The sequence below is a fragment of the Netta rufina genome (genome assembly GCF_964035555.1).
Source record: "Netta rufina genome assembly, chromosome: 21".
Classification (NCBI taxonomy): Eukaryota; Metazoa; Chordata; class Aves; order Anseriformes; family Anatidae; genus Netta; species Netta rufina.
This window is the reverse complement of record NC_140145.1, coordinates 7,684,814-7,707,390: the sequence shown is the minus strand read 5'-3', so window position 1 is coordinate 7,707,390 and position 22,577 is coordinate 7,684,814. Positions and strand designations below refer to the sequence as shown.

The 22,577-nt window shown below is 49.2% G+C and overlaps 1 protein-coding gene across 3 annotated transcripts in view; it reads left to right on the top strand.

Annotated features, from left to right (window-relative positions):
* The window catches only part of SSH2 (slingshot protein phosphatase 2), a 46,795-nt gene that overhangs the window by 11,426 nt on the left and 12,792 nt on the right, over positions 1-22,577 (top strand). For all 3 annotated transcript variants that reach the window (XM_084299570.1, XM_084299571.1, XM_084299569.1), the window contains exons 2-11: positions 2,185-2,288; positions 6,689-6,753; positions 10,555-10,676; positions 12,965-13,033; positions 13,814-13,879; positions 15,022-15,216; positions 17,060-17,153; positions 17,277-17,405; positions 19,890-19,936; positions 21,147-21,293. In XM_084299570.1, the coding sequence (XP_084155696.1) occupies positions 2,185-2,288; positions 6,689-6,753; positions 10,555-10,676; positions 12,965-13,033; positions 13,814-13,879; positions 15,022-15,216; positions 17,060-17,153; positions 17,277-17,405; positions 19,890-19,936; positions 21,147-21,293 (1,038 nt within the window). The remainder of the gene's footprint in view (positions 1-2,184; positions 2,289-6,688; positions 6,754-10,554; positions 10,677-12,964; positions 13,034-13,813; positions 13,880-15,021; positions 15,217-17,059; positions 17,154-17,276; positions 17,406-19,889; positions 19,937-21,146; positions 21,294-22,577) is intronic.

Genomic DNA, 22,577 nt, shown 5'->3' with positions numbered 1-22,577 from the left:
CGGACCTGGGCACTGTGCAGCCTGTTCCCAGCTCCAGCTGCTGCCCCTTGGTCAGCCCCAGGGTTAGTTTTGCCCTGTGTGATGGGAATGAGAAGAGTCCTAACCTGCAGCCCCCTACCTACGTGCTGCTACCCACTAGAAGTGGTTAAATCCCTAGGGGTGAAACCTCGGGCACAGGCTAAGGGCTGCTAATGCTGCCTGGAGGCTGGGCTGATAAAATGAACTACGTGAGAACAGGCTGTGATTGCCGGCTTCTTTCTCCTCCCTGACGTGTGTTTGCCTCTGTGGTGAGATTGTAAAGGGAGGAAGAAAAGGTGAGAAGTCTTCTGAGTCTGCGGCCTGGTCTGAAGGAGCTCTGTGCACCTGCTCTAGTACCCAGGCTTTAAAAAACTGCAGCTTGAGGGCTTTCAGAGGATCTGTGTGTCAGGAGGAGCAAGGAAGGCTCAGGCAAAATTCCTGACCTGAGCAGGGTCTGTGCGCTGTGCCCAATTATTTCTACTTCTTCTTTGGCACGGATAAGGATCTCTGATCAATTTTAATTTGCAAAGAGTGATTTTTTTTTTCCTTTTCAAAGTTCTGTCTTGCTGAAACATCCAGTGCATGTTTTGACGTCTGCTATAATTCTAGAAAATAGCCCGGGGAGAAACCTCCTCGGTGAGGAGGGTGCCGAGGTGCAGCCTGCACAGCGGGGTGGGCTGCGGGTTCAGAAAGGGGCTTCCTGCATGTGCATCTGCCTTGCTGGGGCTCCAGGAATTTGATTGTGTGATACCCCCACCAGGAAAACAGGGAGATGCCCGGGCGTGTGCATGAGGTTAGGGGGAAATCCAGCTGTAACGCGGGGTTCGTAACTCCCCGGTTCAGGAACCCAGCAGGTGACGCCTGGGGGTAAAGCAGGAAGCCAGCTCGTGGCACGCTGGCTCCTGGATCTCAGTCACGCATGATTTCTCTCTGATGCTGTTGTCTTTGGTTATGGTTAGGCACCGATCTGCCCCGAGGAGCCACCAAAAAGTGTCCCTGGGGCAGCAGCAGTGGGGACGTGGCCCTGCAGGCGGTGACCTGGCACGGCGCAGCGCTCGCCCTCCCTCCGTACGTAGAGGTTCTTCAAACACATGGCGGGGCTTTTTGCCCTATTGTTATTTCCTGGCCCTTGGCCCTTAAGGGAAGGGAGTAAATAATCATTTCTGTTACTTGCTTAAGCGGAGAAAGGAACTGAGACGTTCCCAGTCTCTTCTTTGGTTGACGAGGACACACCGACTGCTTTTTGAGGGCATGGAGCTGCTGCGGTGCCTGATGCCAGGGACTCTCCCATCCTGTCTTATCGTGCTCATCAACCATCCTGTTGACTGTAGGATTGTTTTTGGCTTTCTTCAAAGCGTGTACGACTATCTCATCACTTCTGAGAAACGCAGGAACCCTGAACTGTGCTGCAACAGGATGGCTTAATTGCAACATCTGTAGAGAGCTCTGCTTTTTCCACGTGCTGCAGCATTTTAGAGAGTTACTGGAAGATGTGCTCAAACTCTCAGCTGTACCACGGAGCTTGAGGACTCCTGGTATTGCCCCTTCCCACAAACCTCTCTCCTCGTTTGACTCCATAAAGGGCAAAATCAGGGCAGCAAGTGATGTCTGAATTGAACAGCACTACACTCTTGCTTTTAATTTGTCGGTCTTTGAGTAAAACATCACACAATTTGTAGTATTTTCATGGCTTCTTAATCTGTTGCATGCACTAATTAATTTTCTTTTGGCTAACTGCTGAAGGAAGACATTTGTTTCTACAGGGCATCAGCTGTGCCTGAACCACAAAGCACGGGGTTAACAGGATCCATAATCGCAGCGATGCGTGGGCTTGCCGTATTAATCACCATTTAGAAATGTGGATCTCTCATCTTGGCTTTCAAGTCCAAAATATAGCCATAGGTTAATCCCCTCTGCCTGCTCAGGTTCCACCTCTGTGGGCAGAACAGCACCTGGCACATGTTCAGCTTTTCGAGGTTTCTCTGTGATGTTTGCAGTACTTTTTGGGGGGAAGTTCTCTACCAACAAAATAATTTGAACTAAATCTATTTTGTGCAAAAGAACAGAGCACTCATTCCATGAATCCAGCCTCTCTTGTTGCTTTTCTCCTTCTAAAAGACAATAAAGCGATTCCCTGGCTCACTGTTTGTGTCTCTTCCCTTGCAGCATCAGCGAAAGCTTCCTCACGGTGAAAGGAGCGGCGCTCTTCCTGCCCCGAGGGAACGGCTCCTCCACTCCCAGGATCAGCCACAGGCGCAACAAGCATGCAGGTAGGTGCAGCTGAGGGCTGAGGCTCCTCTGCTCTCCTCTTTCCCAGTCCACCTTTCTCAAATCCGCTCTCAGCAGATGGCACACATTGCTGGTTTGCACCAGGTGTGCCTTAGAGCTAAACCTACCAGCCTCAGGACTTAGAGATTTTGTACCAGTAAGAAAAAAAAGTTTCAGTACTCCTTGTAACCCAGCAAAATCAAACAAAAAGAGTGACTTTGGGGCAGTAATCACGGCATTGTGAAGGGTTAAGAACTGCCACCCCCCAAAAAGGTCCTGCTGTACCTTCTGTGTGAGGGAGGATTGCACTCAAAGTTTTCCAGTGTTGTGCTGGAAAACCTGAGGTTAGATACAAGATGAGTAATTGCCCTTCCTGATCTGAAAGTAACTCCTGATGGAGCAAAGGGAGGCTGCTCACCTCTGCGTGGTGGTGAGGAAACTTCTGAGCAACGTCGGAGTGACTTTGCAGACGTATCAGCAGTGAATAATGTGGAGGCAGGCAGAATCCCGCCCCCTTTATCACCTGAAGGTTAGATTTGTGTTTTGGCTTTGACTCTTTGTTTGAAAAGCCAGTCTGAATAATGAAACTCAAACATCTCGGGGTAGGTTGTTTTCCGATGTGTGAGCGGTGCTTATTCACTGACGGTGTGTTACAGGGATCAGATAGTGTGGGGTTTTTCCCTGCCACTAAACTATCAGCAGGAAAAAAACAACATGCAGACCTTCGGGCTTTGTGTATGAGGCAGAGGCAGAAGCAGAGAGGCTGGAGCTGTCGTTCTTTGCCAAAAAGTGCCCCCAAAAAGTGATTTGATCTGGTTCCAGGTGCAGGTTTCGTTGTGCTCTGATACCATCAGAGTGTCACCCAGCTCTCCATCCGGCAGTTACTGGGCTGATCCACCTCACAACCTGTTCACAAACGTCTTTATAGGAAGAGTTTAAGTCAAAAGGCAGTTAATTACACACAGCATAATCAGTACCCAGATTGCTTTGACTGGGATGCATTAATTGCCAATTTTCAAAGGAAAATAAATTGTTCTAAAGTTAATTCAAAGCTGGCCCTTCTCATTGGAGCTGAAGTGGCTTTACCTTGCACAGGAGCCCAGCTGAAAGTTGGACAGGTTTCCCTGTGAGCCCACGTGAGGCATCGCAGACAGCTTTGGGTCTTTTGCTTCTCACGTTCTACTTGCTACAGATGACCCATGAGAGGTTTGGAGAGCTTGGTGGAAAATCGTGGTGCTTGGCTAATCAGCACAGAGATTTTGGAAGCTGGGCTGCCAAGAAAGCAAACCCGGTGTGTTGTAACTGCTTACAGCAAGGTGCTCTGTATTTAAGAGGCTGGCTTGCCTAAGGGATGGGATTTCTGTTCTTAGAAGACTTCACTTAGGGGGGTGACTGTTCCAAGGCATCAGCACTCGTCCTTTCCTCAGCTTCCCAGCTGGTCAAGTGATATTAATGCTGTGGCATTTTTATAAGGCACTTGGAGATTTCCCTGCAAAGTGTCCTTTGAATGAGCGCACCCCATTCATCTCTTCTGTGGACCTTCCTGACGTGTAGCATGTGCCAGCAGACCAAGGCACCGAGGGATCCGTGTGCCTCCTTCCTGAGCAAAACATCTGTGCCACCAAAATTAAACCAGCAGCGTAGAGAGGGTGGTTCAGGGAGCGGAACCGGCCGCTGGCGGTGAGCTCGATGTGCAGCACAGGAAGCAGTCTCCTTCCTCGGCCTCTGATGATCCGTGCTCTGCTTCCATCCCGCGTGTGTCGAGGCTTATCTCTGGCACACAAAGCCAGAAGGGGGCTGGGGAGCGGGCGTAACTTCCCCGTACATCGTGCCTTTGGATGCAGTTGTGCTTCAAGTGGCCGCCGGATTGCGTTCCGGGAAGGCTCCCTGACCTCCCAGACCTCCCTCCCTAATTCATCGGGGCGCAAGAACCCAGCGTGAAGGGTAAATGCGTAACAGGAAATAATTAATGCTCACACCCATTTCTTTAATTGTATCACCTTCAGAAATGGAAATCGCTTGCTGGCAGACAGACTAGATAAGGCCCCAGCTGTCTGCCCCTCTCCCCGGGTGGTCCTGTGTGCCGTGCCACCCGGAGCTGGGGGCTGGGGGCTTGCTTTCATACTCTGGTGGTGCTGGAGAAGGCCAGAAAAGGATGCAAATTCCCTGGGGCTTTTGCCATCTCTGGAATACTGTAAATCGGTTTTAAGATCCCATCTGAGCACTAATGCTTTGCACCTAGCCTGCCAGCTCGGAGGAAACAAAGGCATCTGCTCGCTGCTGGACAATGTGATAGGAAGCAGCAGCCGTGCCAGGAATGCCAGCAGAGCCGGCAGCTCTTCACAGGGCAGGATGTGGTATCTTTGTGCTGATTCTGGCATGCTAAAACCTTCCTTTTGGCTTTTTCTTCATCCAGCAAGCTTACAGAATGCCTTGTGTGTTTGGGGCTGGAAGTGCTGCACGTCGAGCGAAGCTGGCGAAGGAAGCAGTGCTTTGGGCTCCAGCTCTGCGGCTTCCAAGGCTGGCGGGACAGGCTGGTGGGCAGCCGGGAACAGGAGAGAGTGGAATAAACTTTCTGAGGGTTGAGGATTAACGGAGCTCCTTGCCTGAGCCTTGCAGAAAGGGGTCTTAGAAACCTCCTCAAGTATTATTCATCTCTGGAAACTTCAGCTCCTAAACTGGTTCCTGACGTTGAGTTAGCGGCAGCAATAGGTGGAAGCTGTTACGTTTTGGGGAGGGAAAAAACAAAATGAAGCATCTTCTGTTTCACATTGCTTCAGACACGTGGATACCCCAAATTGGGTGCCTGCTGGCACCTGCAGCAGAGGGAGTGTCGAGCCTGCTGGTCTCCTGGTCCCTGCTGCAGCCGGGGTTTGGAGGAACTGAGCAGGGCTCGTGCACTGGTGTTGACACGGGGAAATCCTGTCTCCCACTGCACCCCTGGGAGGAGAAGCATCCGATGGATGAGCTGGCCTTTCCTTCGTTAACTGTCTCCCTAAATAATCGCTGGTTAGGGCAGCGTGTGCCAGCACCGAGAACAATGTCCTGGGGCAGGAAGCGGCTTCGGGTGCCCGTCACCTCTGCTGCTTTGTGTGGGACTGCTCTAGCACGGCTGCTCGCCTCGATTTCCCACCCCCCAGTGAAAATGCTCTCCCGGAGCATTGACTCATTCTCCATATGCTGAAATGTGTCTAAAGGAGGAAGGAAGGGGGGAGCAGTGCATGCTGCGTCCTGTGTAGCCCGCTCCGCACAAGCTTATCTTCCTCCCACCAGGAGAGGGGCTGCAGCAGCGATAAGTGATTACAATGCTCTCCTTAAGCAGCATTTTCTTTCTTTCCCTACTCCTATGTGGCACTTCTGGGTGCTGTCCCATGCCCAAACTTCCCTTATTTCTACAAATCCCCAAAACTTTGTCCCAAATGCTCCAGCACTCCTGCTCTTCCCAGCAGCATTGCCTCAACTTAGCTTCCCCGCTGCGTAGGGGTGGCAGAGGGCAGGAGAGGGAAGGCTCCTCGGCTTGACAATGTGTGCCACCTGGCAGCCTTGAGCTTTCCTTTCTGGGAACGCAGGTGAAATTTCCAGGTAATGATCAAAAAAAGCAGCTCGTTGCTGGAGGTGCTGTTGCTCGCTGATGCCCGGCGGGTGATGCGCTGAGCAGAAAGCTCGTGGCTCCCTGTGGGCCAGGGAGTGGAGCACAGGAGTAGTGATGGAAAGTGCCTCCTATGTCTGTCAGTTGTCTGCTACTTGAGGATCCTGTGCCCCTCGGGCCTTTTAAGACTTCACAGTTACTGTGTGACTGATATTTTTTTTCTTTGACTATTTCTCAGCCTCACCAGTAAAGGAGTAGCAAGCATTTTGTAGGAAAAATTACAGTTGTGTCGTTTTCAGGTGGTGATTCCTAGATACTCTTGGATGGGGTTGGTACAGAAGTGTGTGGGCTGTAAGATGGGACCAAACCTCACCTAGAAGGGGGGGACCCTTTTGTCTAGGTGAGAGTTTTGCTTGGAGTACTAAGTTGGTGGAAAAGGAATGGCAGACTCCTGATGTGAGCCATGCGGTAGATGAGATGTTGAACCACGAGGTAGGGTCTATTTCTTCTTGGCTTGCTTTGCCTTTTAAAGGAACAAAGAGTACTGAAACTTTTTTTTTTTTTTTTACTTCTTTTCAAAAGATAACAGGATTTAGCAGGAGAGAGCATGGTGAAATGGGAACAGGTGAGCACACGGAGCAAAGAGCAGCTGACTAAGAGCTGGAGTTTTGTCATCTCAGGGTGGGTGGAAGTAGCAACACTCACTGTGACGTGTCGAATTTCCTGGGGGACATTTGCTCTGACTGGACAGCGAGGAGCTTGCATGTGATTTAAAGCTATTTTTGAGTGTTCACCTTTCCTTCTTTCCTCCAGGGGATCTCCAGCAACACCTGCAGGCCATGTTCATACTGCTCCGCCCAGAAGACAACATCAGACTGGTAGGCTGGCTTTTTGCTTATCTCCTGCTAGGAATATAAAGGTTAAGTTCCACCTGACAAATACACCTGTGTAACTCCCAAAAGCAGTGCTGTGTGTATGTGCCAGTGGTTTCATCGTCAGGTCTGGGGAGTCCTCTCAACAACCACAAGGGGAAAAAAGCAACTTATTTTAAAAAGGCCTGCTTGTTCAGGGAGACAAATTGTATGGCAAGCAGACTGCCTTTGTCTGAACCAAGTACTGAGTCATTATGTGCTCTGGCAATTGTTACACTCCTTTCTGAGAAGCTGGGTAAGTTAACGTGGTGTCCTATTAAAATATCAGGAGTAGGTGACTTACGTCTGACCAGCACAAATACCTGCCTTTCCCTGTTAGCTCAGCTGTATTCCTCACTATGCTTTCCTAACTGGTTGCATCCCAAAAGGCTGAGGCATATCAGGAAGGAACGAACAAGATCCCCTTGTGGCTATGTACCCATGTTGATTCCTGTCTTTCTGCTTTTTTGGGTTGTTGCATCCTATAATGATAGGTTGAAAACCAAGTGCTGCCGTTTATAGCATTGATAGGCTGCATTAGAGACCTCCAGAAGCTGAAGAAGAGCAGTGAGGAATTTGTCTAGGACATGTTGAAGTGCTCTACAAGGTCAGGCATGACTGCAGTGCCTCTGCATCTCTCATCACTTCATAGCCTGAAGTTCCTTTGCCGTGTTGTCTTGGTGCATCTTAGCAACGTGTGCCCAAAGCAGGATTGCCAGCCTCAGAAGTGTTATTCTGGCACCTCTACTTTGTTGAATCCTCCTGAGCTGTGCTGGAGCCGGACTGATCTTAGGAGTATAGTTATAAAACAGACCAAGTTACTACAGAGTGCTTTAACTCTTAAAAATGACCAGAAACTAATTTGTCATAAGCAAACTGAAGGATCTACTCCCAAATTTTGTCAGGCACACCTTGCTGTTGTGAAGATTTCAGTGAAAGTGATGGGACTGGGGGGTTCTCGGTGTTTTTCAAAATCTGAGCCGGGGTTAGAACACTGGAAGCTATTGAACAAGTCATTGTTCAGCGATATCACTGGCTACATTGTGTGATTTGGGACAAATTAGCCTTAACAGCTGAATGAGGACTTTGTGGGCTGAGACATAAACCCTTTTGTTCAGAGCTACATTTGGAATGCTGAAATCTTGCATGAGGTTAAGTTCGATAGTCTACTTGAATTTAATTGATTCTTGATGAACGAAGGGTGTGCAGAGCTGCAATAGACTCTCTCATAAAATAGTAGATACAAATGAGATTTGAAATATAAACAGTACCCAGAGAAATGCATTCTTGTCTTCTTGTGTTGGCTGCTGTCACTCCGAGGGCAGGCTTCACAGCTCAGAGGGCAGCAGAGGAATCCAATCCTCTACAAACCTACACTTAAGTTCTGGAACAACTCTTGTTTCTGTTGGAGCTACCAGCAGAGCTTTTAGCTCTAAACGAGCAGAATCAGAGGAATGGTGTGAGTGTAAGATCAGTAGGAAGGAGGAAAAGGAGTTGAAAGTGTACAAACTGATGTAAAGTATTCCTGGGGCTCAGCAGAGCAGGGAGTTGTTCACTTACCTGCGTTTAATAATAAAAGAATACTTCAGAAGACTCGAGCACTTCTTTTTGCCTTCAAATCAAATGCCCCAGTGAGAACTGTGATCCTGTACGAAACACCTGCTATCCTGTAGCATCAAAAAGATGAAAGGTCAGTATGAACTTACACTTCGGAAGGTGCTGTTCATGAGGGCAGGTAAAATACTCAACACTTCTGATGAAATAGGAACGCAACAAAAGCTAAAGCTGGCTTGTGTTTAGGTGAGCGTAAAACTTAAGCAAAACATTGCTGGTCCTGGAAGGATGCAGAGGACTTCTTGTTCATGAACAGACTATAAATAATGTCACCAAACTGAGGAGAAGGCTCTGTGCAGATGAGCTGTAGAGAAGCCTTCCCACGTCATCATGGTCTCTGAAGCTAGGCCATCCTCCATAGGTTGATTGGGATTTCAAATGTCTTAATTTAAAAGGCAGCAGACCATTTAGTTACTTGGTGCACTCCTACTGTTGGGTAAGCATAAGGACTTTAGTGCTTAATGAAGAGATTAGGCATCCAATTTTCATTTGCTGGGCATATTCAACCTCTCACAGTAACTTTTGAGCTTGGCTGGTTTAGAACATGAAGCTCACTTTTACATTATTCCAGCAAATTTAGCAGAATGCATTATCTGCTCCACTGATGGCCCTTTGCTTTGAGGGAAGGATGGAAGTGTTGGTCTGGAGAGCCTCAACAAGCCATGCTCTGTTTCTCTTAACTGGTCCCCTGGAAATCCTCCCCCAGTGACGTGGAGCTGCGTGACCTTGGGTCGCTGTTTGGCCAGTCCCCTGCTAAAGGGTCTTGCATTAAAGCCACACTTCTAATTACTGCTAGCCAAATTGGTTTAGCAAAGTAAGTTAGATTATGGTAATCCTCTTGCTGCTGCACTGTCCTCGAGCAGCAAACAGCACTCGTGGGGATGCCCTGGACGTGGCAGCTCTTGGCTGCCTGTTCCTGCTTTAGGCAAATCTTCGTTGCTCTTTGAGGTTTGGATCCTAATGTCGATGCTGACTCTAACCACCGAGACCTCGGTGACTGCTTGCTCTTCTAGGTTGAAGAGCACCCTTTCTGTTTTGCTGCCAGTGGTTGGTTGTAGAAACAGCCTCCCTCGGCAGAACACGCACCTCGAAGGCCTGACTGCTTTGATCCGCCGCCTTCCCAAAGGAACCCCAGTGACTCGAGGCGCAAGGAGGAAAATAAGGCTGGTTTTAGCATGACTTACCCTAAAGAGACGGGGTGGGGCACAGTCTTGCTATACAGAGCACATCTGTCTGCTGGCATCAGCCTTTGGGTACCTTCTGTTAGTCTCAGACTAATAGGACAAGTCTAGAAAGCGCAGCGAACACTTCTGCCTGCACTTGCTCTTCCACCCCCAGCACCAGGGCTGCTGCTCCCCGCAACACTGGGAAGCTTTTCAAGCTGCTCTCAGCATTGTCTCCTGCCCTAGAGAAACGGTGAGCTCTGATTTAATTGCCGTGTGCTGTTTTAACCTCTGTTGTAGGTTTGGCCATATCTCATGGCTGAGAACTGGCTGGTGGATAGGCGAGGGGTGAGGAGTCTAAAAAATGTTGCAAGTAAAACGTTGTCTGCTGCAGATAGGGATAGGCAAAGCTCACAAAGCTGAGCTCCCTTCCCCGGGCTCCTTGCAAAACAACAGTCTGTCTGTACAACTTGCTTGAGTCCCTTCAGTTCTCACTTCCCTTTGGCTCCTGGAGGAGCGTTACGCCTTGGTGCAGGCTTTCAGGAACTTCCTCATTGGTCTGACGCTCACGACTTAGCTGCACGAGTACGGCGCAGTGCTACAGGAACCTCAGCTGTCTTGGAACAAAACCCTGTGAGGGTGAAAGGCATGTTTGACAGCCTTGCTGAAGGTATAATGCTCTGTGAGGGCACATAAACCAGGGCCGTGTAGGCTGCTGCTTCAACACAGCCTTGGTGGGACGGAGCAGGCCTACAAAAAAGTATATTAAGGCCCTGGGAGCACCCCAGCTGTCGAGGAGAGCTTTGTGTGTAAGAGCAAGTCACTTCTCCCTGCTCTGCTGGTTCCCTGGCCGAGCAGTACGGGCCATCACATCCGTGCAAGCTGTGTCACCGCTTCCGCGCCTGCCGCTCAGCATGGAAAGGTGGCTCGTGAAGGTAGTGCTGTGTGTCCTGCTGCCTGCACTGCTCACCTCTCTCCTTCGTTTCCTTAGGCTGTAAGACTGGAAAGCACGTACCAGAACCGCACCCGATACATGGTGGTAGTGTCTACCAACGGCAGGCAAGACACGGAGGAGAGCATCGTCCTCGGGATGGATTTCTCTTCTAACGACAGGTACGTGTGCTGTCTGGGTGGGCAAGAAACCACTGGCTGGTATCTGTTTTCTGGAGGCTGCTTCAGGTTTTCCAGCCTAATGCCTTTTTTTCAGAAACAGGATTCCAGAATTGAAAGGAGTTTAAAAAATAAAAATAAAAAGGGAAACAGCACAGGTCAGCGTTTCCTCCAAGTCTCAGGCCTGAGTGAGTACATTAAGAGCCCTAAGTGGTCTCTGAAAGGCAAGGTCCCTAACCCTTGTATCTGCACATGAGACACGGGGAGGACTTGGATGCAAAGAAGCAAAGCTGTGATTTGAGAAGCTGGACATCAGGGTTCAGGAGAGCACTTAGGAAATCGACTGCCAGGCAGCGCTTTACCAAGGTCAAGGCACAAAGGGCCCGATGGGAATGTCAGGGTTGCTGATGGCACATCTGACACAACGCCTGTTCTCCCCAGGCATTAGTGTGTCATCGCTGTAGCAAAAGCTTCATCGATTTTAATTGCTGCTCACCTCTCCAAGGGCTGGAGAACGTGGCTGGGAGCAGCTTTTGCTGCAGGAGTGACTGCAAGCCAGGAGGCAGCATCCCCAGCAGCAGAAGTTTAGAGGGGAACTCTTTGGAGAGGGCATGGGGAAGCACAGATCTTTTAATGAATTTTAAGTAAATCTTGGTCTACGTAAGAAAAAAAAAATATGCAAAACGTTTTGGAAGTCTTTGTACAGGCGCTTTTTTTCTAGCTCTGATTTTAGACATGGAAGTGAATCTTGCTGATGACCACAGTTGGTAGAAGTTACTTTCAGGCAGTTAGCAGGGTCACTAGAAACCTTTTGGAACTATTTGGCCATGAAATGACCTTCCCAGCAGCCTGCTGAGCACGACAGCCACCACGCTTAGTTTCGAGTGGCTTGATTGGGATGCTCAGCTCAAGGGATGCCTGCTGAAAAGGGGGAACAGCCCAATGCTGCCGCTGGCTCCCGGGTCCCTGCCTGTGCGTGCGTGCACAGCTGCAGCTCAGAGATGCTCTCGGGGTTGTGTAAGAATAACTTGTCCTTGCACAGGTTGCCGTGAGCTTGGAACCCGCTGTTGGCTGTGATACACCAGCACAGCCACCTTTGATAGCTGAGAGCTCGCTGGCATCCGGGCTTTAATAACATAGCGGGGTTGTTTCAGCTTTCTCCTAGAGTTACTGAGGTTGTGGATGGTCAGTCCGATCCTCCCTCCCCTAGCCCACTCGGTATTTATAACTCAATATAGACTTGTTGCTATGGTCTCTGATAAGCGGTTGCTGAACAGTATCACTAAAAATACCCCGGCCACCTTGGGAAGCCTTTTAAAAACACATCTTTCCATGAGCTCATCTCATGTTGTCAACAGAAATAGCTGCGTGCCGCAGTGTCTCCTTGTGCTGGGCACCGGTCGCCCCGAGGCGTGTGCGTTTACAGGGCTTCGTGCCTGCTGACCCTCCGAAGCCTCACGTCTTGCCTTCTTCCCCTACTTTTCGTGAGCTGCAGGGACCGATGGGGGCTGTTAGGGCTGGTGGAAATCTGAGAGCAGCTAGAGCAAAGCCTAAGGACAGGAGGCAAGTGGCTCTGACTCTTCTCCAAGATGCTGCCTCGATTATGGACCGATTTTGCAGCTTTAAGACTGCGCTTTTTTGTTTGACAACCTGCTGCAAGTTGTGTTGGGGTTCTTCTGCCCATGCCTTTTTTCATCGCTTGATTTCTGCTTTGAAATTGGCCTGTTGCTCAGCCTTGCAGAAAGCAGGTGACCATGAGGGCAAAGAGAGGAGTAGGATCACCAAGAGGTGGCTGTGCTCAGCCTGTAGGTGCAGGAGGGAGTCACCCTACTACTACACCACACTGGTCCCAGTTCCCAGCACCTGTGGCCGAGGGACAAACAAGAAAACAAAGCTGGGGATCGCAAGATCAGAGCGAGAACCAAACCACTTACCACTTGAGCCTGAGCTAAATTAATCTGTAAAGAAAGCCTTGAGTTGACCCAACACTGAGAGCCTCCTCTGACCTGTGTGGAGCTTGCTGCTTCTGAATCCTGTTTGCTTTTCCCCTGGGTTTATGTTAACCCTTTAAGCTTGGTTGAAAGAGCACTGCTGTACCTTGTGTCTGGTTGATAATCCCTGCCAGACACCTGTAGAAAACAACACTGACTCTGTTTGTTCCTGAAGCAACCATGGTATCTATTTTATTTATTTTTTCCTAATGAATACAAACGTCTGCAACCATTGCTGTGAGATCTGGATAATTGCATGGTGCTGTCGTAGATGCCCTGACCTCCTCTCTCTCATTGCAGTAGCACTTGTACAATGGGTTTGGTGCTGCCGCTGTGGAGTGACACCTTGATCCACCTGGATGGGGACGGGTGAGTGTCCTTTGTACCTTCTAGGTCGGTAGCAGAGGGTCTTAGTGCATGCATTATGGGGTTCGGAGGAGGCCTTAAATGATGTCAGGGCCTGAGCAGGTCCAGCAGGCCGCCTGCTGCTGACCTGTCCCAGGTTGGTAGACTGAAAGCCCCTAAATCACAGCGGCTGTCACAGGGAACACCCATAATTGACTTCCCTGTGAATAAACACGCACCGAGACAGTGGCTCGTGTGTGTGTGTTTAAGCTGGAGTAAAGGAGCTTTTGCTGCTGAGTGGGTGTGTAGTGAAAGCTTCTTAAAGGGATCCTATTATGTGTTCCTCCACCACGCTTGCAGCAGGCAGCGCTCTGCTGAACATGAAGTAAGAATGATGTGTCTCTGCCAAGCAGACGCCTGACTTGCAGGCTCCTGTTTGTGCCAGTCACAAAGGCTGTCCAGCGCAGCGCTTGGAATGACTTTTCTTTCCTTGGTAGCTGCCCCAGGATCACTTTAGCTGCACTCTGTTGCTCCCAGCTGTGGCACTGAATTTGTGTTGCCAAGGTAATCAGCACAGCCCAGCACTGTGCCCCTGTCTTAGTTTTGTTCCTGAACAGCAGCCGCTTAAAAAAAAAAAGTCACTTTAGAGCTTTTAGCCTGCTATTTTGATCTGTTTGCTAGCTGAACTCAGCAGTGTGCACATAGGGCTAGTCCTTTGCTCTTCTAGCGTGCTACAAACTCTGTTGTTAACGGAAAACCTACTTTTGGAACACATTTTTACTGTGTCTTTTTTCTTCTCTCCAGTGGGTTCAGCGTATCAACAGATAACAGGGTTCACATATTCAAGCCAGTGTCTGTACAGGCGATGTGGTAAGCACTTACTGTAATCTGTCCCAGTGATCCTTTTTCCAAGGTGTTTTGGCTTCTCGGGCTCTTAAAAAGCAGGTGCTGCTTTGCGTTACGGGTATCCTGAGACCTGCTCAACAGCCAGCAGTCTCCTTCAGGGACAGGGAAGGAAGTTCGATGCCAAAGGAAAAAAGAAAAGCCTGCAAGTGCTGGTAGGCAGCAGCGAGCTCATAACATTGCTGGAGCCGCGCCTTCATCGCAGCTTGGGGCAGGAGGGAATAGGGCAATTTTCTTTGCAAAGGGCTGCTGCTTTGAAGCTCTCCAAAGCAGAACTTGCTATTAATGCGAGCATGCATTTGAAATATTTTATTTGACGTAAATAAGGAAATACATGCTGGATGTATTTTAGGAGTCTCTGTTTCCAGTGAGACATGTACATTGTGATAGCAAGAAGGAAAGAGAAGCTGCCTGCATTTTTCTTTCCTTTTAGGGTGGTTCATGTAAGAATGTAGTGGCCATTAAAGTATTTCTGGCTCAAGCTTCTTTGCATTGCAGAAATACATCCCCCGTCAGAGTGTCATGCTACTGTGTCACCCCAGTGATTTTGACCTGGATTCTTCTGATCACAGTCAAAGATTTAAAACAAGCTAAAAATAGGGGAGAGGGATTTGTTTCCCAGCAGCAGCTGAAGAAACTTCTAACATCCCTCATGCAGTGAGGGAGGGCAGACACCCAAACACCTCAGTGAAGTCAAGCCCTAAACCCTTGGGTGTGCAGCTCTCTATGTCTCGTTCCTGGATGTCCCTGCCCTGCATGTGGAGAGGTGACGGCACAGCAGGATCGGTCAGAGCACCCATATGGGACACAAATGCTGTGCATCGTATTCACAGCTTAGGCAGTTGATTTTGGAGCCAGTGACACAGGTGCTTCTGCCCTCTGAATTTTGGGTGTCTTTGTTCTAATCTGGGCAAGAGGAGTGTGTCTTCAGTTAAGGCAGCAGGCTCTTGCAGTGTGGTGATCCTTGCAGGACAGCCCCTACCCAGGTAGCACCAAACTTTGTACCCACTGGGTCGCGAGCAGTACCTGGGATTTGGCAGCTGCTTTGTGCTCAGTGCCAGCCTGAGGAAGAAATAATAATCCTGCAAGTATTTTTTTTCCCTTCCTAGGTCTGCCCTGCAGAGTTTACACAAGGCTTGTGAAGTGGCGCGAAGCAACAATTACTACCCGGGGAGCCTCTTCCTCACGTGGGTCAGTTACTATGAGAGCCACATCAACTCCGACCAGTCATCGGTCAACGAGTGGAATGCCATGCAAGATGTGCAGTCCCACCGGCCTGACTCGCCCGCCCTCTTCACAGATGTGTAAGTCGGTCCCGTTCCACTGAGCGGAGGTGTTTGGCTTTTGAGCAGTGCAGTCTCCAGAAGAGGAGGCCTGGTTGCACAGACTTTGCTCTTAATTAGGTACTAATGAGGAGAGATTTCCTGTTCAAGGTAATAAACGGACCTGGTTAGGTAAACACCAGTGCTGGAAGTTTTTTGCCCTCTTGGGGCTCCCTTCCATCTCCTCCAGCCTCTGTTTTCATTTTGTTTGTTTACCTTGGGCTTTAGGCTCTCGTATCTTTGCAAGGTAAGTGCTGTGTTACTGCAGTAGAGATAGGTGTGGTGCAATCTGCTGCCTGGGCCTTCCTGTTTGCTAGTTTTGTCCTCTGGTTTCCAGGCCTGGTGCTGTCTGGAAGGAACAGGTTTCTCTGGACTTTGCTCTTACACTGAAGCATGTCTCAGCACATGTTTGGAACAACATGGTCTTTTTTCCTTACGTGGTTCATTTTGTTGTGAAGCCTTTAGGTAGGGACTTCTGAGTCTGTGAGCTCAGAAGCATCCTCTTCGGCATCCATCTGATACACGAGAGAATGAGGACAAAGAGCAGTGCCAGTTTTCTTGGCTCTGAGGAGCTCTTTAAGCATGGAACAGGGCTGTCTGTAGGTCCCAAGCTGTCTCCAGCTAAATGCTTGGATGTCTGGTGATGTATGGTCTAAAACAGTGGCTGACGTAGATGCGTAGTCAGTTTGGAAAAGCAGAATTTATAGGCTGTCAATATTCAAGGGTTACAACCTCTGTAATTAGTAATTGCTGATGGTACTGATACCATTTAACCTCAAAGTACTCTGTGTCCAGATGTGTTGCCAAGTATGAGGGCTTAGTTGCCTGGTTTTTAGGAGAAGAAATGACTTCACAAGCCCCAGCTGCTTTCCCAGTGTAACGGTGCCATTGGCTGATTTATGCTCTCAGAGATTTCATTTTGTTGGAGTTCAGTGAGTGAATAACAATGCTAACGCAGTTATTCAGCTGTGAACAGGTCTTCACACTTGATTGTTTTTTAATGTATGAGGAGGGCGGCTGAGAAGTTTTGGCAGGGTGTCAGATTAATACTCTTGTAGCTTTTCATATATATATATATATTTTAGGTAGCCCACCCTTTCCCCAGTGGCAGGAATTGAATTATCTCCTGGGGACACCTGGGCAGCATTCTCTTAATCGATTCCTGGAGTAATGCTTGAGGTTAAAGGCACCGGGAACTTTGATGGTTTTTATTTGTGACCCACCAGTTGGGCACTTGTAAAGCAGAAGTGTCTGTGCGGTCGCCATCCTGGCAGCCTTCCAGAGGAACAGAAAGGTGGTGGGAGATGTTACCGCTGGGCCCCTTCTGAGATGGTGATGGGTCAGGCAGCTCTGTGCTGCTGCTCTGTTGCAACTTCCCCTGGTGTTAGTCAGGCTATTTTTGCAGCTGGTGATAAGGCCCCTGGCAGCAGAGGCTGGAGGAATGCACAGAGGCTTAGCTGCCCTCTTCTCTCCATGTAAGGAACTCTGGAGCTGTTACCTTTCCAAGAAAGGTAGGGAGAGGCTCAGATATTGCTCCAGAGAGTATAATGCAGCCTTCCCAATTTAAATTTTACCAAATACCAGAGGGTCTCTGGATGACTACAACGGATTAGGAGAGTTCAGTTGGTCTCTTTCATATACAACTGGGAATGTAAACCGGGCTTTACAGTCACCTGAATTCCTTTCAGCTGAGGATGTGCTTGGGGAAAGTAGCAGGAGTATCTGAGACTCTGTGGGGTATCCAGGCTGAACAATGCCAGTTTTAAAAGTGCCCTAAGTTTGGTTCATTTCCCCTCCTGTTGACTCTGTTTCTCTCTTGTGATAGCCCGACTGAGCGGGAACGCACGGAACGGCTAATAAAGACCAAGTTAAGGGAGATTATGATGCAGAAAGATTTGGAGAACATCACATCAAAAGAGGTGAGTGGGGAGGGAGCAGCACCGGAGGCACTGTTGCACAAAGTAGAGAGCTCTTTTGGCCATGAGAAAAGACCAAAAGAGAAAACTTCACGTGGTTTCCTTGCGTTCTTCCTCCCCACCCAGATACGCACTGAGCTGGAGATGCAGATGGTGTGCAACCTGCGGGAGTTCAAAGAGTTCATAGACAATGAAATGATAGTGATCCTTGGGCAGATGGACAGCCCCACGCAGATATTTGATCACGTCTTTTTGGTAAGTCTGACAGCAAGTTCCACAGAGTTCCAGCTGTGAGCACACCTAGCCCTTCTCACCGTGTCATGGGTGAAACTGGGCTTTGGAGGAACTTCAGGGATCTCCAAAGGAGAGGGTGGCTGGTCCCAAGGTCACATAATGTTAAGCAAGACACAAAACACTAGGGCTGTTGAGCACTGCTTGGCTGTGCTAAGTTTTACCAAATACCAGTCAATCTGTAGTCCCTGTTACTAGAGGGTGAAATGGAAAAAAAAAGTCTTCAATTTTAACTTCTCGGTGCTGTTTCCACTGACGTAAGACTAATTTTGTAGCTTCAGCTGGCCAGGGTACCCACACATCAAGTTCTTGGGAAGGACTCAGCTACAGCAAAGAGGGAGGGGAGCAGTTGGCACAGGCTGTGTAAAATTCAGGTGGAACGACACTTTTACAGTATGGAAAGTTCTGAGTTCATGCGATCCAGGGGGAGCGGAGGAGTTGAACCAAGAATCCTGGAGATCTTTCGCTTAAGGAAACATAAATGTTTCGCCTCTTAATGTTTTGCTTGCTTAGTTGCCTTTCATTGCTGCTGGGGCCTGTCTAATTGCTACACCTCCTTCTGGTGAGTCAGCACTCCGCTGGATTTCCCAGCCCTGGAGGAACGGACGCAGGTTTGGTTGGGCTGCCTAGCCTGCGAGCTTGGCTCGGCTTTAAACAAAGCCATTCCTCTTGGACCAGCTGGTCTGGCCAAACGGAGACGGCCTCTCCCAGCCTCCTGAAGCTTAATGCTATGGCTCAGAAGGGATGGGGTATGTTAATGTGAGTGCTCCCAAGAAATTGTGGTGGGGTGGAGCCAGGAAACTTCAAGTACCTCCAATGTAATGTGTTTTTGTGGACTAGGTGTTCCCAGGAGAGGCTTGTTACAGGATTACAGTGCTAGTCAAAGGCAGTGCAGGCAGCTCAGTCCAAAGCAGAGCCTGGAGTCTTGGCTCTGAGTACGTTTAATGGGAACAAGACCATTAAATAAAGTTTGCAGGCAACACCAAGGAGGAGGGCTGAGGCTAATGTGTGGGATAAAATGTTTGCAAGCAGGCCCTGTGCTGATGAGCAGCAGTTTAATTCAGCAGCGTGTGCACCGCAGGGCAGAGCTGTGCTGTGAGGTCTTGGGGAGGCACAGAGCTGCTTCCTACCGGGTGGAGGCAAGAGCCCTGTGGGATCCTACGTAGGGAGTGCTAAAATAACACAGCAGGAAATGGGAGACCTGGTGATGTTGCTGATTGTGGATCAAAGGACAGGAGAAAAGGCTTTACCCACCGCAGCATTGTTCTCCATACCTGTGGAAACTGGTGCTTCCTGGGTCTGAATTAAATTGACCCTTCCTTGGCCAGAAGGAGACAACATAAAACCGAGTCTGGGGGCTAGTGTGGTACACCAAGAACCACAATACATCTGTTGGCAGGTACTGAACAGCACACCACAGAGCCTCATGGTCCTCCTTCAGGTTGTGCACAGCTCTGGACTTTGGGATTGACCAGGTCTGTGGCCACAGGCAGATTCTGCTGGAATCTGGGCCATTGAGGCATGAAATGTTTGCCCCCTTTGTCTTGCTCAGAATTCAGAGTCCCATCTGTGCTGAACCCGTGAGCGATGCCCTCATTATGAAGGTTTCTCTGGGGAAGTAGTTCAGCCGCGTTTTGTTTGTTGCATCAGGATAAGACATCTTGTTTATTGTGTCAGGAGGAGACACCAGACTTGTCCTTGATCGCTGGCAGAACAGTAACACGGCCCTCCCTGGGTGTGTGCCTACCTCTAGATGAGGGCTGTGCGTGCTGAGGGCTTCTCTGCGAGCTCTGTAGTTGATGCAGGAGCACGCCTGTGAAGCAGATAGCCTGCACACCGTGACTTTTGAAGGAAGCTGTTGTCTGAGTGGCCTTGTCCTCAGCTGAGCTCTTTGTGTTTGGGCAGGAAGCAAGCGGCTTGGAGGCCCTGGGGAAGAGAATTAGCTCACCAGGGTAAAGCCTGCTTGTTCCTGTGCTCACACAGGCTTTGAGTTCAGGGAGGCGATGTGTATATCGAGCGAGCTTACAGTGTTGCTGCCTTTGATGTGCGAGATGGGTGTTTCATGTATAAAGAGCACCTGGATGGCTTGAAACACCAGCAGCCTCCCTTCTGTGGGGCAGAGCTGTCAGCAGCCTCCAGGGAAAGGGTGGAGCGGTCTCGTCTTTGAGGTCGATTCCTCAGCGGTTTGCAAGAAGTGCCAGGGTATGGTGCTGGGCTCCTGCGTTGCAGAGCTGCCCGCTGCTTCGGGCCGGGTCTGGTTGATGGGGTGAGATAAGGGGCTGAACACCAGCCAGGTTACCACCCTTCTGTGTGCTCCTCTACTCAAGAGACACCTACACTTGGCTTGCAAGCTTCCTCAGGTTCACTGGTGACCATCCATCCCTCCACCAGCTGTCTGGCCATGCCTTCCTGCTGGCTGATGTGTCTCTGTGTGTGTTTTCCCTGCAGGGCTCTGAATGGAACGCCTCCAACTTGGAAGACTTGCAGAACAGAGGGTAAGTAGCTCCAGGCCATCAGCTTAAAAGCGAGAGCTTGGCCTCAACACTTGTCTATGCAACAAACTCTATCCTTTACCTGCTGTGTAACCTGAGTCTCATTAAAGGGTTTGCAGATCTGAACAAGCTCTCACTTCCTCTGAAATCTGTGTCCCACAAGCAGGCACCCTAAAGTAAAAGAATCCCGTTCCCTGACCTTGACTGACATCCCCTTGGCAAACGAAGGAGGCCAGCAGTGATCTCACAGCTATAAGCAGCAGCAAGCTGCAGTTCCTTAGCTGGGTGCTGCGGAGTTGGCCCCGTGCCCTTTGCTCCAGCCTGGTGCTCTGGGCTGAGGCCTCACGATTACAGAGGCCTTCTGGAGTCTGGACCTCCGGGCTGTGGCAGGAAGGAAAACGTGTCAAAGAGAGTTTGTTCCTTTGAGTGGGGCCCGGAGGAAACCAAGTCCTGTTGCTCCTTGGCTTAGGTGGGCTCCTCTGCTTTCTGCCTTTCCTCTCTTTCAGACCTGAGGTTAGTGTCCTGTCTCTAGACCAGGTGGGTCTGAGCACCAGGATTGCACAATTAAACCATTATTTACAGGCTTGGCTTATTTATGCCAATCCATTGGGAGGAAAAAAAAAAAATACTAATCACTCTGCTGAACTGAATTACTTCTGCTCCATGGAGAATCAGTATATCAAAACTGACTCCCCTTGTTGAGCTAAGGGTCTGCTGTGGTTTCCTTGGGTCCCACTTGACTGCTAACAATCTCAAACCTGCTAGGGAAAGGGGATGTCACTCCCTCACAGTGCTCTTCTGTGTTACTGCTGCAACAGGGGGAAATATTCACAAAGGGGCTTCGAGAAAGCATCCAGACACTAACTGAACACTCTGGGCAGGAGCTCCTGTGGCACAGGTGGTGCTAACACTTAAAACAGAGAGGTGGTGGGGGCAAACAGAACAACCTGACAGACTGTGCAGGAAGAGGCTAAGCTCTAAATCAGGGGCTGAGCTCTGAATTGCTCAGAAAAAACTTTTGTCTGCGTTAGCCAATGCTTTCTTGTGCTAAGTCCTCATTTCCAAGGAGATATGTTCAAGACTGCAGCTTCTAATGCTTTGAGTTTTGCCAATCACAAAGCAAGGCGAAGCTGCTATCTGGCAGCTGTGATGTCTCTGAACTCACTGTGCTCTGCACGCTCTGCATTCTTATCTGCTGTCTGTTTCCATGCAGGGTGCGGTATATTTTGAATGTGACTCGAGAAATAGATAACTTCTTCCCGGGCCTATTTGAGTACCACAATATTCGGGTGTATGATGAAGAAGCAACAGATCTTCTGGCTTACTGGAATGACACCTACAAATTCATCTCCAAGGCAAAGTAAGTCTTCAGAACAGAACAAACCCATTTAGAAGATGTATTACTAACCATTTATTATTCTTCTACTGATTTTCTCAACTGCTTTTCTTCCTTGCCTGCCTATTCATGTTGTAGTCCTTCTAAGCGTTTGGAGTTGCCTTCCACACATTGTCATTCTTACAGGTGCTTGTAAAAGAAACAAGCAGGACTAATGAGTGGTTTCTGCCCAGTTGCAGTCCAGGCAAATCGTGGAGATCTGTAGCAGAGATCTCACAGTTTGCCTGCTGCTTAAGGAGCGCAGTGGATCTGCAGTGTGCTGGTGGGAGGGAAAGGCAATAACAAATCGAGTAGGGTTTATCAAAAGTAAGAAGTAAAATCTTGCAAACTGAACACAAACATAAGCTGCTCCCTGCTTTGTTAGGTAGTACTGTGAAGCCCACAGTCTGGAAGTGGGTTCTTGTGTGATGCAGAGCAAACCCTTCCCTTTTACAGGATAAATGCCTGGGTAGGTCTCCGAGCTGTCAGTTACACCGAGTAATCTGATAGTGGATGTTGGAAGTAGTCCCTTTTTGCTGCAAAGAACTGCATCCCAGTTATATGAGCTGCCTCCAGCTAATTCAGCAGCCTCCTTGAGGGAAAACTGGTCAGAAAGCAGATTGGCATATGTTGCCTTTAAAGTATTATTTCCATTAGAGCAGTCTGTCTTCTCTTAACCACAGCTGGTGCTGGCAATTTCTCATAGACTTTAAAAGCTGACTTGTTTGAGTATGGCTCTCTTGAGCAAGTTACAGAGATTTATTTTATTTAAGATGGTTTCTTCAAAAGACATCACTGTTTCCCCTTCAGTATTGACTTTGAAGTGTTGTCATCCTCACAAGTGTTCTTCTGCCCAGAATATTTTCCACTGGGGCTTGAATGATTGGGCCTCAGCTCTGTGTGTGAGGTGATGGAAGTTGTTAATCTTCCAGGTTGGACCAGTTACCGTACCCCTTTCTTTGCACTGTCTGCTTGTTAGGCAGAGGTTTGGGGGTTTTGTTGGTCATCAGGAGCATGGCCTCCCTGGTTGTCCTGTGGGTACTTCACATGGCTGGCAGTCGAGAAACCTGGCACTTAGAGGAGAAAATTCTAGGTGCCAAATCAAAATCTTCTTATCCTGCTCTGCGCCAGCGCTGCCCAGTGCATGGAGCAGACAGATAAGGGCCTGATAACCTCCCTCCTCCAATTTCATGGCTGAGAAACGCTTCTGAATTCCTTGGGTGCTGGCTGCCCTTTTGGGCACTACCTGGACCAGCCTCCCCCAGGCAG